A 14,437-nucleotide genomic window follows, 5' to 3' on the forward strand; every position below is an offset into this window, starting at 1 on the left:
AAGTACATGATGATGCAGCTATTAACAAAGACTGATGGTGTTTGTCCAACTGAAAGTTTGTATTGAGCACTCTTCCATCTTTATTACATCAGACCTTACTCTTCCCCATTTAGGACCTCAGGTGGAGATGTTTCATTCAAGGGGCACTTGTGATTGAGTCAGGTCTAGGAGTGGACCTTTCTCAGGCTTTTCTTTTCTGAAATCTAACTGTAGGTTATTAACCAGAACAGATCCCCAGCTTACCTTCTTAACTTCTAGGAGACAAAGAAAGCTCAGAATTCTGTCCCCAGTGCTTCTTTTATTGGATTTCCTCATCATTTATTAGTTCTTGCTGAACACTGCAATCATAATAACTGTAACCCTGCTCCAACCATGGTGGATGAAGCTTGCAATAGATATAAGAGGATGTATCAGCAAGGACTCTGGCACCCAGGAGGGCCTGTTGCACAAGGTCTTAGATCTGCTTTTCTAAAAGGAAAGCAACTTTAAGAAGGGTAACAATCTTACTTTAATTACATATAACAACAGAGAAAATACAAGCAGGACCAACAGACAGGTCTTTGAGCTGTCTGACCATAGGAAACACATACATTATTACCAGAGCAAGAGGCACCAACATCTGGGTTCAAGGCTGGGACTGGGGGAGCTTCTTAAAAGGGCCCAAAGTCTCTTCTGGTACAAGAGCCTTCCTCCAAAAACTAAGCCCCAAAGCAAAAACTCACCTAAGAACACACAGGTACTCATTTCAGAGTCAGAGATCCCGTGACTCATTAGCAATCAGCAAGAGGTGTGGGCCTTTATAGGAAACAAGCCTCCCCCTAATCAAGTATCCCTCATAACCCTACCTGAGCCCTATGGCCAGAGAAGATTTTTAACTCTCATTACAGAGGACAAGTGAGGGAGATGCTGTTTTGTGCTGCATGCTGCCTATAAGGAGGAGATTGTGACTCTTGATTGGTGGAACAAATACTGAGTGTGATGTTGCATGATTGTTTGTGTAAGGGGATTACTTCATTTAGCTGCAGAAACTCTGGGGAGATTATTCAGAGAGTCATGTAGGCAGAGGACATTGGGGAGGTAGTGGAAGAAAAATTTTGAAATGACAGGCATGCATGGGAAACTGGCTCCATGCTTTCCTTGGATTCACTTGACATTCTAGCCACTTCTGGAAATCGTCTGTCTCAGGGGAAATTGTTCTTTCTCCCTCCTCATCCTTCACTGGTGACTCTTCCCTCCAAATATTTGCAGTCTACAGGATGACAACTGCACACAACTGAAGTTTCTGTGCTTAATACTTTTAAAGGGGGAGGGTAACTCGAAGCTGATATCCCTCAGTTTGGCTCCTTCCCACCAAATGTTGGCTACAAAAAAGACTAATAGCAAACAGTGAATAAACTCACTAATCAAAACAAAAAATCAAGTAGAAATCAGAGAAGTTGTCCAATTAGAATATGACATAAAACACATATAAGTACATAAGTTCCTCATCAAGAAGTGAAATAAGTTTTGAGGTCAAATGAGGAATGAACAAACAATCTCACTCAGAGAAGATCTCTTCTTAGCATCTCTAGAATTTCAAAGACAACACAGGGCTGACCTTCCATACATACATGCCATTACAAAGTTTTCCTTCATTAACACCTTGGAGTTTCCTCTGTTCATGATTCTCTCTGAATAATGCCTCTAAAGTCTCTGAAGACAATTGAGATAAGTCCACGAGACACATAGGCACTTTGGTACTTAGCATTTTTTGTCAACCAAGAGTCACAAGAGGAGCAAATAAGATAATATTTATAAAGGACTTAGCAAATTTTAAAGCTATAAGTGCTATGCTTATGACGGGTCCTCATCACATAAAGTCTCTCCAACAGATAAAGTGGACATTTTTTACCCTAGGTACAGAACTTTCCACTTCATCTCTATTAAATGAAATCTCATTCCATTCAATTCTCCCATCATTCTGATCTGTAAACAACTTTCGGATCCTGCCTCTGTCACTTAATGTGTTATCTGTGTCTCCCAGTTTCAAGTCATCTGAAAATTTACTTTGCATGTCTTCTGTCTTTATCCAAGGTGCTGATAAAAATGTTGACTAGTACAGAGCCAAAGATAAGATTCCTGGCATCCTCTACTAGAGAATTTCCTCCAACCTGACAGTCACCCATTAAGAACTCATCTTAGGGCCCCAGTGATTCAACCATTTCCAAATTCAGCTAACAACACTATCCATGGCTCTAATCCATAGCTGCCCATCTTCTCCCCAACGGCAGCACTGAAGATTTTGTCAGAGTCTTTGTGGGAATTCAGGTTCAATACATCAACAAGATTCTGCTGATCCATCAGTTCAGTTACAGAGTCAAATAAGGAAGATTTGTTTGGTGGAACCTGTTTTCATGAGGCCTTGATGGCCTTTTTACAATCACTCTTCCTTTTCAACATGCTCACAAACCATATTTTCTATAATGGGTTTTAATTTTTTTCTGTGAGCCAAAACTAGAATTCATTGAACCAGGGAGTACAGACTTGTCAATCTTTCTTTTTTAAATATATAGGAACATTTGTCACCAAAATATATGGGACCAATTACGGTAGTGAAAACTTTCACTGATCTACACTAGCAGCTCAGCTTCAGCACCCTAACATTTGGCTATTATAATAGTCCAGTCAAGATATGACTTCTGGGTCCCCTTCCTTCCCTGAGATTTTATGATTCCAGTGACCTTTTTTTTTTTTTTCTTCACCAGAAAAATTTTGAAGTGTTAGAACAGACCCTGCAAAAGGAACCTCTGCCTGGGAACAAATGATGCAGTTCCTTTGCAATACTAATTGGTTCTCTCCTCTCTGAGGTTGCCCAACCCTGGGGCAGAGAAGAGATTCTATAAATTGTTAGTCTGGGAAATGTAGGGGGTAGGTCCATGAAGGGAGGGCCATCCTGACTGTTTTATCTCTGAGTACCTTATACTCATCTTGTCTCCAGGATGCTTTTTGTCCCCCTCTCCAGAGGCATCTGGACAGAGATTCTGGCTGTGACCCTGCTGGTGCTGACTTCCCAGGTAGCTGCAGGCAGACATGCCCCAAGTAAGTACTGAGCAGCAGCTCTCCAGAGAGCCCAGGTGGGACCCAAGGGGAGCACTCTTCTCTCTGGGCCCAGACCAAAGGAACAATTTGGGACAGGGTGGTCCTCAGATAGATGAGCAATAAGGAAACTGGATTTCAGGCTCCCCTCCCAACTAACTCTGCCTTAGGTTCTTTACTTCCTTTCCTCCTTTTCCTTGGGGTTCAAAGACCTGATGCATCCCCCACTCCAAGAACTGAGGTTCCAGGTAATTTGTCAGAAAGCAGGTATAAAGAAGCTACTGTCTGCTGGGCACTGTGCTGATGCCAAGGCTAGAAAGAACAGCCAAAGACAGTTCCTGTTCTCAAGGAGCTCACAGTCTAATGGGGGAGACAAGAGGTGAACAACTATGTGTGAACAAGATAGATACAGGAGAAATGGGACATGCTCAAAAGAGGGACCTTAGTGACATTAACGCAAATCAGGAATGGCTTCCTGGAGAAGGTAGGGTTTGATGCTTGAAGGAAGCTTGAAGTGAGGAGGCCAAGGTGAGGGAGAAGAGAATTCTGAGAAGGGGGCTCTCAGAGAGGGCCCAGGGTGGGGAGAGAGAAATGTGTGGCAGGAAGAAGAAGAAGGCTTGTGTCACTGGATAGCAGAGTGCTGGGGTCCTAGGAACATAAAATGTGACAAGATTAGAACAATAGGAGGGGCCTGGTTGTGAAGGGCCTTGGAGGCCAAGCAGAAGATTTTTTATTTGATATTGGAGGAGACAGGAAATCACTGGAGTTTATTGATTGGGAGGGTGGGGGCATATGGTCACAAAATGCCAAGGATTTCTACCCCATGTAAATGTTTCTGTCCTACTAAACATTGTCACAGGGTCTGCCTAAACTAGTGGAAAGATTTAAATTTGGCTGTTATTGGGGGAGGAAGGCATAGACTTTCCTGGATTAGTTTCCCTGTTATGATTTCAAGACCATAAATGAACCTGGAGTTTGGTTTTCCTACCAACCTCAGTTTCTTCATCTGTAAAATAGGAATAATAATAGCACCCATCTCTCAGATTATCCCAGGGACTAGAAGAGATAATGCGCATAAGGGACTGGAAGTATTGTACAAATGCTGGCTATTATTTTATTATTGTTGCTGTTATTATTACATGGACCTCATTTTTCTCAAAATGCTGACTCTACTCAGCTGGAAATTTTACTTTTTAAAATGTATTATTTGTCTTTAACATGATCTTCATTTCCAATTGTCCCTGTTTTCTTAAACCAGTGCTTGCACACCTGCACCCTTACTTCCTTGCATGGTTTTCATGGTTTGGTTAGCAAGGACTTTTTAAGCTTTAGCATGGACCAATTATCAGCTAGAGTTTTATGACATCATCAGTTACCAATAGAAGCTGTTACGTGAAGAGTCTTTTTCTGGAGGGGAAGGATGTGTTTTGTTGGGCAGCCTGAGAGGGCATCTAGAGGCATGGGTTGTCTCTCAAAGGAAGCGCTGGAGAAAGGAGAGAAAGGGCTGTGGAGAAATCTAACCTAACAGAAGGATTCTATGGACAAGTCAAACTGCTTTGCAAGTTGCATAGCAGAACCATTAAAGATCTAAAATAAACAAGTTTATTGTTAACAACTTGATTCCAAGCACTTTCTAAGTCATTTGGATATTTTCTCTTAAAAATTTTTTATTAGTTTTTTTTAAAAAAGAAACTTACATTTTGAATATAATACATAAAGGGTATGCAATAAAGATTCATAGTTTAGTGTACAATCCTCTTTTAGCATTCTACTGTGTATAGGGAAGTGCTCATTTTATTTGAGGTTTATTAAGTTAAGAATAAAAGTTTTAAAAGTAACACAAATCTTATAAAAAAGAAGTCTAAGTTCAGAGTAGAGAAACGGATGAGATGGTCAAGATGGGCAGAGGCTATGAAGATAGGAATGTGGAGAAAATCAGTGGGGCCCAGGGCAGGTATTTAGGAGGGCAATAGTCAAGGCCAGGACTGAATGGGATGGGGCTGGAATGGAAGAGGTCAGCATGGGGTAAGTGACATGACAAAATTTCAGGTGGGAATATGGAATGTGGGAAAGGGAGATACTGAGATGCTCAAATTAGGAAAGAACAACTGGATAAATTAATTGAATAAAAACAGATCGTGTCTGCACAATCTTTTACAATTCACAACACTTGTGAGGTAAGTAGTACAAATATCACTATCCACATTTTAAGCATGAGGGAACTGAAGTTCAGAGAGGTTAAGCAATTTTTTCTGTCATGAAGGTGCTAAGTATTAAATAGTAGGGAAAAATTATTGGAAGATAAATTTGGAGTCGGCAAGATAGAGGTGGACTGGAGAAAAATCATGAAGAAAGTAAAAAACAGCAGGAGAGAAATTAATAATTTCATGGATTATTAATTTGTACTAAGACACATACGCTGCCCCTTTCTGCTTCTGTGGTTTTGCTCACACTGCTCCCTCTGTTTGGAAGGCCCTTCCCCACCTCCACCCCCTCTATCTGTTGAATTCCTATCCATTTTCTAAAGGAGATGAAAGGCCTCCTCCTTCTGGAAATCTTTACATCATTGATAACTAATTCGCTGATCCATCTTTGGTAACAACTTCCCCATTTTGGACCTCATCTAACACTTGGTTTTCTCCTCTCGGGTGTATTAACTAGCTAGTTTTTGCTAGTTTTGCTCTGTGGTTATCTATATATTTGTTAGATTCTCCTATTAAGCTCCAGAAAGCAGAAATCTGCCTAGAATCGTACATAATACTTTTCACATAGTGGATACTGTAGCAATGTTTAATTCAATAGAATGTTAGAATTAGAAGGGTCTGTGGAGAGAGAAAAAAGATGTTTAACATGAAGGAGTTGAAAGGAAACAGGTGAGAGGGAACAAGTAGAGGACTTGCTGGTGATGGGGATGTGAGGATTCTCAGGCTCCTTAGCATTTGGGTTTTCCTTGGCATGATAATTACTGGTCCACAGAAACTACAGTACCTAACATGTTCTTCTCTTTCACTGGAATTGGAGAATGAAAAAAAAAACATTTACTGTGTACTTGCTCAGCTGTGTCAATTATGTCCAACTCTTCATGAGCCCATTTGGGGTTTTGTTGGCAGAGATACTGGAGCGGTTTGTGATTTCCTCCTCCAGCTCATTTTACAGATGAGGAAACTGAGGCAAACAGGGTTAAGTGGTTTGCCCAGAGTCACACAACTAGTATTTGATTCCAGGTTTGATACTCTATTGTTCTACCTACCTGCCATACACATACACCCACACACACATCACTTATTATGTGCCAATCTCTGTGTTAAGTGCTGGGGCAGCCCCTGCCTGGAAGGAATTTAGATCCTAAGAGGGTAGACAACACAAAGCTTTCGCTACTTCATTTGCCACTAGCTGCTCTCCTTGGTTTTGACTCCACCATCATCTTCATCATGTCCATTCAGGAAAAACTCATTATCAGATAAATTCAGCCTCAGAAAACTCAACATCTGGGAGATTGCTTCAGCTTTGCTGATCACCCCCATCAGTCCCCTCAGTCACTTCTGCCTTTCTGACTGGAGGACTGGACAGTGGAGGAAAACCCTCCTCTCATAGACTGCATTTATAGAGAGCTCAAAATCCCAGCCATCTCTTCCTTTGCCACCAGCTGCTTTGTTTGGCTTTGACTCTACCCTTGTCTTCCTTACACTCCCATGCCAGTTGTCCTCTGCCCATCCTTTTGTCTTCTTGTGTGTTTTGTCTTCTTCCATTATATTGTAAGTTCCTTGAAGTCAGGCACTGTTTCTCTTTTTCTTTTTTGTACCGCTGTGCTTAGTATAGTGTCTGGCACGTTGTGGGAGTTTAATAAATGTGGATTATATGGTATCCTACCTTTGATTCTTGGATTTTAGAGTTGTAGCTAGGGAAAGACAGCTGGAGCTTTGCGCCTGGGTGCTGACACACAATGTGAACTTTCTTCCCATAGACGTGTGTCTCTTGCTTACATGCTTACACTGCATAGTGTGACCCTGCATTGTTTTTGGCACAGGGTTGCCACTCCCAGGGTCCCAGAACTGTACTATTCCCTTCTCTTCAAAGAATCAAGGAATACTGGCCATTCCAGACGATAATGAGTGTAGTCTTAAAGAATAGTTTCCCATAAGGTCTATCCTGAACTTGTCAACCACACTCCATCCTGGCCCTTAAGAAGAGTTGAGTCCAAGCTCAAGCCTGCTTCAATCATGACACAGAGCTGGAGTCAGCAGTGTAGCTTCAACACTAGTATCAGTACCAGAATTAGCATCAAGTATTTACTAAGAGATGAGGCTAGTGATTCAGTGACTCTGTCATTAATCACTGTGATAACTGAAGATTTAAGTGCAAAGATGAGCACAACTTGACCTGGGGTTGGCCATAAAGGAAGAAAAAAGTCTTCTTACACAGCCAAGTCATGAGATCATCTCATCCCAGTGATGCATGTATAGAGTTTCATTTTCACTGTAGGCTTCCCCAGTGACCTGGTACTAGTAGTACCTTCTGATGTACACTGGTCCTTGTCTTCTTGTAATTTCTCCCCATTCCTATCTCCCTCCCTTTACTCTCTCCCCATCTCTCTATATGTTCACATTCCTCTCAGAACAAGGCCCCAAATTCTTTCTTACCATCCAAGCCCCCAACCATTCATTCCAGACACCAAGTACTCTTTCAGTAAGTTGCTTACTTGTGACCACATGGACTAATTAACCCTATGTTCAGTTCACTCAGTAAGCATTTAAATACCTGCTATGTGCAAGACATTGTTCTAGAGGCTGAAATGCAAAAAAGAAAATAAAAACCAGCCTCTGCCCTCAGAGAATTTACATTTGACTGAAGGATTCAGCATTTGAGTTTAGCACCTCTGGCATCCCCCTTCCACACAGGGATTAACCTGAACAGCTACCCTAAACTGAAGGTTACCTATGGGTCATTACACAGTTGTGTCTGATTCTTTGTGACCCCACTTGGGGTTTTTCTTGGCAAAGATACTAGCATGGTTTGTCACTTCCTTCTCCAGCTCATTTTACAAATAAGGAAACTGAGGCAGACAGGGTTAAGTGACTTGCCCAGAGTCACACAGCTAGTATGTGTCTGAGGCCAGATTTGAACTCACAAGGATGAGTCTTTCTTACTTCAGACCTGGCACTTTGTGCTGTCTAGCTGCCCTTCTATCAATGGAGCCATAGGCACTCCAAACAATACCCCCAATAGATATAGCTACTTCTTCTCTAGCCAGTCAGAGGACACAATTGGCTCATAATAAAGGGCGATGAAATTATCTGGAAGGGAAGCATGTGGTTTTGTCAGGCAGTCTGAAGCCCCAGAAACAAGCTACATCTAAAGGGAAGGTTGGGAGACAGGGGAGAAATGATTGGTGAGAAATTCAAGTCAAGAGCAGAGGGGGGATAAGGTAGTCAAGAAGGGCAAAGATCATAGAAGCAGATGGCTAGAGAAAATCAATGGGGTCCAGGGAAGAAGTTTAGGAGGGCAGTGCTCAGAGCTAGGACGAAGGTAAAAGAGATTAAATGGGGAGTCTGGGATGGTGTGGGATAAGTGATATGACAGGATTTCAGATTGGAATATGGAATGAGGGCAGGGGGGAAAGTGAGATGCTCAAATGAAGAAACAGCTAGATTAATTAATTGAGCAAAATAGCTCATGTTTACAAGTACTTCATAGTTTATAACTCTCCTGTGATAGCACTACAAGTATCATTATCACCATTTTACAGATTGAAAAATACTGAGGCTAAGAAGAGTTCAGCAACTAGCTGGCACAGTGGATAGAACACAGGGTCTGGAGTCAAGGGGACTCAAATTCAAATCCAGTCTTAGACACTGAATAGTTATGTGTCTCTGGACAAGTCACTTGACCTCTGTTTGCTTTGGATTCTTTATCTGTAAAGTGGGGATAATAGCAGACCCAAGATGATGGAGTAAAAGCAGGGACTTGCCTGAGCTCTCACTGAAATCCCTCCAAATACCTGTAAAAAATACTCTAAATAAATTCTAGAGCAGCAGAATCCACAAAATGACAGACTGAAACAAATGACCAACCCAAGACAACCTGGAGAGTCAACAGGAAAGATCTATTTCATCAGGCTGGGAGAGGAGCACAGTACAGCTTGGGCTGTGGTGGCATGGATGGGCAGGAGCAGGCCTCAGGAGACTGAATTACTGCCAGCTGTGGCAGTTTCCAGACTTCTTAACCCCCCCAAAAACACCAAAGACAACTTAGGTCAGCAGAAAAATTCTATTTGACCTGAGTGAGAGAGGAGTGTGGTCTGGTCCCAGCCGTAGGGGGGTTTGGTGGTGTGCAGTGGCAGTGGCTGCTTCCAGAGCTCTTGGCCCATGGACTATGCGGGGATCCAGTGGCTGATCAGAGGTGGATTGCAGGGGTCTCTTTGGTGGTGTTGTCTCTTACCTTGTCCATAATTGGATCTGGGTCTCAGTCATGATTGGTAGTCCCGGGAGTGAGAGAGAGTGTTGGCATGGCAGAGTTAGTGGTGGCAGGGGAGAGGGAATCCTCCTCACAGTGCCAATGCAGAAAAGAGTGATTGTGGTCACTCACAGACTAGAACACAGGCCAGGAGAGGTGTATGCACCTTTCCTTTGATCATACTACCTTGAAAGAACTGAAAATTTACAGGTCCTTACAAGTATCTCTGAAAACAGCTGCACAAAACCCCTGAAACTTGGGACAGTACCCTTTCCCCCCACTTGAAGCAGAGTCCTACCTTGACGAAGAGCTAAAAGGTCAAGTAGTTGGTTGGAAAAGTGAGTAAACAACACGAAAAGCTCAGACTATAGAAACTTACTTTGGTGACAAGGAAGATGAAAACATACAACCAGAAGAAGACAACAAAGTCAAGTCTTCTACATCCCAAGTCTCCAAGACAAATATGAATTGGTTGTAGGTCATGGAAGAGCTCAAATAGGATTTTGAAAATCAAGTAAGAGAAGTGGAGGAAAAATTGGGAAGAGAAATGAGAGTGATGTGAGAAAATCATGAAAAAGAGTCAATAGCTTGCTAAAGGAGACCCCCCCCCTCCTCAAATACTAAAGAAAATTCCTTAAAAAAAGACTAATCCAAATGGCAACAGAGGTCCAAAAAGCCAATGAGGAGAAGAATGCCTTGAAAAGCACAATGGCCAAATGGAGAAAGAGGTCCAAGAGCTCACTGAAGAGAATAATTCCTTAAAAATTAGAATGGAGCAAATAGAAGCTAACGACTCTATGAGAAATCAAGAGATTATAAAACAAAACCAAAAGAATGAAAAAAAACAAAAGACAATGTGAAATATCTCACTGGAAAAACAAGTTACCTGGAAAATAGATGCAGAAGAGAGAATTTAAAAGTTATTGGACTATCTGGAAGCCATGATCAAAAAAAGAGTCTAGATGTCATCTTTCAAGAAATTACCAAGGCAAACTGCCCTAATATTCTAGCACCAGAGGGTAAAATGGAAACTGAAAGAATCTGCCCATTGCCTTCTAAAAGAGATCCCCAAAGGAAAACTCCTAGGAACAGTATAGACAAATTCCAGAGTTGCCCAGGTAAAGAAGAAAATGATGTAAGGTGCCAGAAAGAAACAATTCACATACTGTGGAAACACAATCAGGATAACACAAGATCTAGCAGCTTCTACATTTAGGGATCACAGGGCTTAGAATATGATATTCCAGAAGTCAAAGGTGCTAGAATTAAAATCAAGAATCCCCTACCCAGCAAAACTGAGTATAATCATTAAGGAGAAAAAATGGATATTCAGTCAACTACAGGACTTTCAAGCATTCTTGCTGGAAAAAACCCAGAGCTGAATAGAAAATTTGACTTTCAAATACAAGACTCAAGGGAAGCATGGAAAGGTAAACAGGAAAGAGAAATCATAAGGGATTTATTGAAATTGAACTGTTTACATTACTGCATGGAGAGATGATATTGGTAACTCATCAGACTTTTCTCAGTATTAAGGATTAAGGTAGTTAGAGGGAATATATATGGCACAGAGTGAGTTGAATATGAAGGGATGACATCTAAAAAATAAAACTAAGGAGGGAGAGAGGAATATATTGGGAGAAGGAGAAAGGGAGAAGTAAACTGTCTTACATAAAAGAGGCAAGAAAAAGCTTTAAAAATGGAGGGGAAGAGGAGGAAGGTGAGAGAGAAAGCATGAACCTTACTCTCATTAAATTTGATTTAAGGAGGGAATAACATGCATACTCAATTTGCTATGAAAATCTATCTTACCCTATAGGAAAGTAGGGGTAAAGGAAATAAAGGGGGGAATAATAGAAGTCAGGGCAAATGGGAAGAAGGGGTAATCAGAAACAAACACTTTTGAGGAGGGACAGGGCCAAAGGAGAGGATAGAATTACAGGGGGTGGGGTGGGATAGGATGGAGGGAAATGTAGTTAGTCTTTCACAACATTACTGTCATTATGGAAGTATTTTGCATGACTACACATGTATGACTTATATTGAATTCCTTGCCTTCTCAGTGGGGGGGGGGGTGGGGAGGGAGGAAAAGAGAGAGTGTAGAACTCAAAGTCTTAAAAACTAATGTTAAAATTTGTTTTTACATTCAACTGGGAAGCAAGACGTAGAGGCAATGGGGTATACAAATATATCTTGCCCTACAAAAAGTAGAGGAGAAGGGGGTAAGAGAAGGGGGAGTGATGCTATAGAAAGGAGGGCAAATTGAGAGAAAGGGTTATCTGAATGCATTCTGTCCTGAGGTGGGGGGAGGAGAGCAATGGGGAGAAAATTTGGAACTCATCTTGTGAAAGTTGAAAACTAAAAATTAATTAATAAATAGAAAAAAAAACCAGTGTGGATAATAATAGCACCTCCATCTCAGGGTTATTGTGAGTGTAAAGTGCTTAGCACAGTGGCTGGTATCTAGTTAAGTGCTTTATAAACATTAGTTATTATTATTATACTTATTGTTGTTGTTAAATAACTTTCCTAAGTTCACACAAAGTGTCAGGTCACAGTGAATAAGTAATCTCCCTGATAAGGTGATGGACAGGAGTCTATCTAGGACAATACATAGAGGGGAAGATTACTTCAAGGGGGAAGTTAAGAATTTTGTGAATTACTACCTTATCCTAAAAGGTATACCCTATACTTTCCTGTTTTGTGCATTTGTCTACCTTGTTCCTGGGGCAGCTGGGTGGAGTACTAGACTTAGAATCAAGGAATGAGTTCAAATGTGGCCTCAGACACTTACTAGCTGTGTGACCCTGGGTAAGTCACTTAATCCTATTTGCCTTAGTTCCCCAACTGTAAAATGGGGACACACTGGAGAAGGAAATGGCAAGCCACTCCAGTATCTTTGCTAAGAAAATCCTTTGGACGAGTCCCTGGATTCACAAAGAGTTCAACACAACTGAAGGAGTGAACAAAAAAAACGACACTGTTTCTGTGCCAAATGGTTCCTCCCACCCACTCTACCTTTTGAGTTCCTATCCATTCTTTAAAATCTCAGTGACTGAAATGCCATCTCTTGCAGATAGACCTCTCCATCAGGAATCCCTTTTCCTCCCTTTGGAGGATCTCACCAAACCAACACTTTGTTAAGCCTCTCAGATGCTTTCATTAGGGATGTTTCTGAGCTATAATTCTTTGTTTACATAGCATATTATCCTATTTAACTTCATAAAGCAGGAACCGACACAGGCTCTAGCCTAGTGCTCTGCATGCGGTGGCCTCTAAAGCAGTCTTGAATTCAGTAGAATGGTAGACCTGGAGGGAACCTTAGAGAGAGGAAAGGATGTCTCACTTGTAAGAGTTGGAGGAAACTGAGACCAGAGGGAAAGAAAAAGGGATAGTGATGTAGGAATCACTCATGCAAATTGTAGTAATCTCATGGTGCCCTCCCCGTTTCTTGCTGTTCATCACAAACTACATAGGCTAAAAATGGTCTTCTTTTATACATTGGGCCTGGGGAAATCCATTTAACTCTTTCCTTTGATTCCTAGATCCTAGAACTATAACTAGGATGGGGCAACCAGTGTTTTGCCCCTAGGCAACAGGGGGAATTTCCTTCCCATAGACCTGTATCTTGAAGTCTTCCACAGGTTTGCCATGCATGATGGAATCCTGCATCCTTCCTAGATCTCAGGCTGTGACTCCTAGGATTTTATAGTCAAGTCAAGTCAAGAAACATTTATTAAGTACTCACTATGTGCTGTTTTGCTAAGCACTGGAGATAACAAAGAAAAAAAGCCAAATATCAAATAAAAACACCCCAGACATTGTCACTTTCTTCTAGAACTCAAGGGAGCATGGGTCAGGCAGGTGGAGAGAATGGTCTATCTCCTTTCACTGTGTGACTGCTCCTGAACTGGAGCTATCATTTCCCCCAGAATTTTCCTTCCAATCCTCACCCAACAACTGTTTGTCCATTAGGTGAAAGAATTCCTAGTTGCTCCAACCTAGATCTCAAGCATGTGTTTCCTCTCAGCAAAGCAAACAGCTCTGAAAGTCAGCTCAAGCTGACACCTTGGACACTTCATATGAGAGTATGAAAGTGTGTTTGTGTGTGTGTGTGTGTGTGTGTGTGTGTGTGTGTGTGTGATACAGAGAGAGAGAAAGAGAAAGACAGACAGAGAGAGAGAGAGAGAGAGAGAGAGAGAGAGAGAGAGAGAGAGAGAGAAAGAGAGACAGACAGACTACACTAGCCAATCAGCAGCCAAAGAATCAGAAATTTCATTAGTTACTAGGTAAAAGTGTTATCTGAAGATTCCTCTTGACTTCCTTCTCTCCTCCTCACCTAGCTCCTGAGGCTTGTAGAAAGCTTCTCCCCCAGCATTATTTTCACCACCTTATTCTCTACACCCCTCAGTTTCTTACATACCTCACCCCAGCCATGGTAGGCCTGGTTCTGGCCTTTCTCCTTTGTAAAGACCACTGGTCTCTCCCCAAGAGAGGTAGTGACGATGATGAGGATACCTTACACTGTGAGGCAGCATATTGACTTTTCAACCTATAGTTTACCTCATCTGGGTTACAGTGTATTTTTATTTTTTCTGGTTAAACATCTCCCAATCACATTTTAGTCTGATGTGGTTCCATTCAGGAGTTTTGCAGGTGACACGAAGTCCAGAACTGTGAGTCTGATGCTTCTGCTTTGCCCTACAATGGTACCACGCAATTTACAAAGAGTTTTTCTCTCCTGAAGCTATTTTACTGCACTGTGTTCTATGAGGTCTGTAAGTATCCCCATTTTACACGTGAGAAAATATGCTCGAAGAGAGAAAATGACTTGTCCAAAGTCACAAAGCTAATAAATGGAATACCTCAACTTGAACCCAGTTCCATTGACTCCAAATTTAGTGCACAT

General features: G+C 41.6%; 1 protein-coding gene across 3 annotated transcripts in view; it reads left to right on the forward strand.

Annotated features, from left to right (window-relative positions):
* The window catches only part of LOC140526159 (H-2 class II histocompatibility antigen, E-S beta chain-like), a 162,787-nt gene that overhangs the window by 55,905 nt on the left and 92,445 nt on the right, over nt 1–14,437 (forward strand). Inside the window, exon 2 of one of the 3 annotated variants that reach the window (XM_072642141.1) lies at nt 2,978–3,078. The exons of the other annotated variants lie outside the window; for them this stretch is intronic. Within the exon in view, the coding sequence (XP_072498242.1) occupies nt 2,978–3,078 (101 nt within the window). The remainder of the gene's footprint in view (nt 1–2,977; nt 3,079–14,437) is intronic. 3 annotated transcript variants of the gene reach the window in all.

This window comes from Notamacropus eugenii, chromosome 2 (genome assembly GCF_028372415.1).
Source record: "Notamacropus eugenii isolate mMacEug1 chromosome 2, mMacEug1.pri_v2, whole genome shotgun sequence".
NCBI lineage: Eukaryota > Metazoa > Chordata > Mammalia > Diprotodontia > Macropodidae > Notamacropus > Notamacropus eugenii.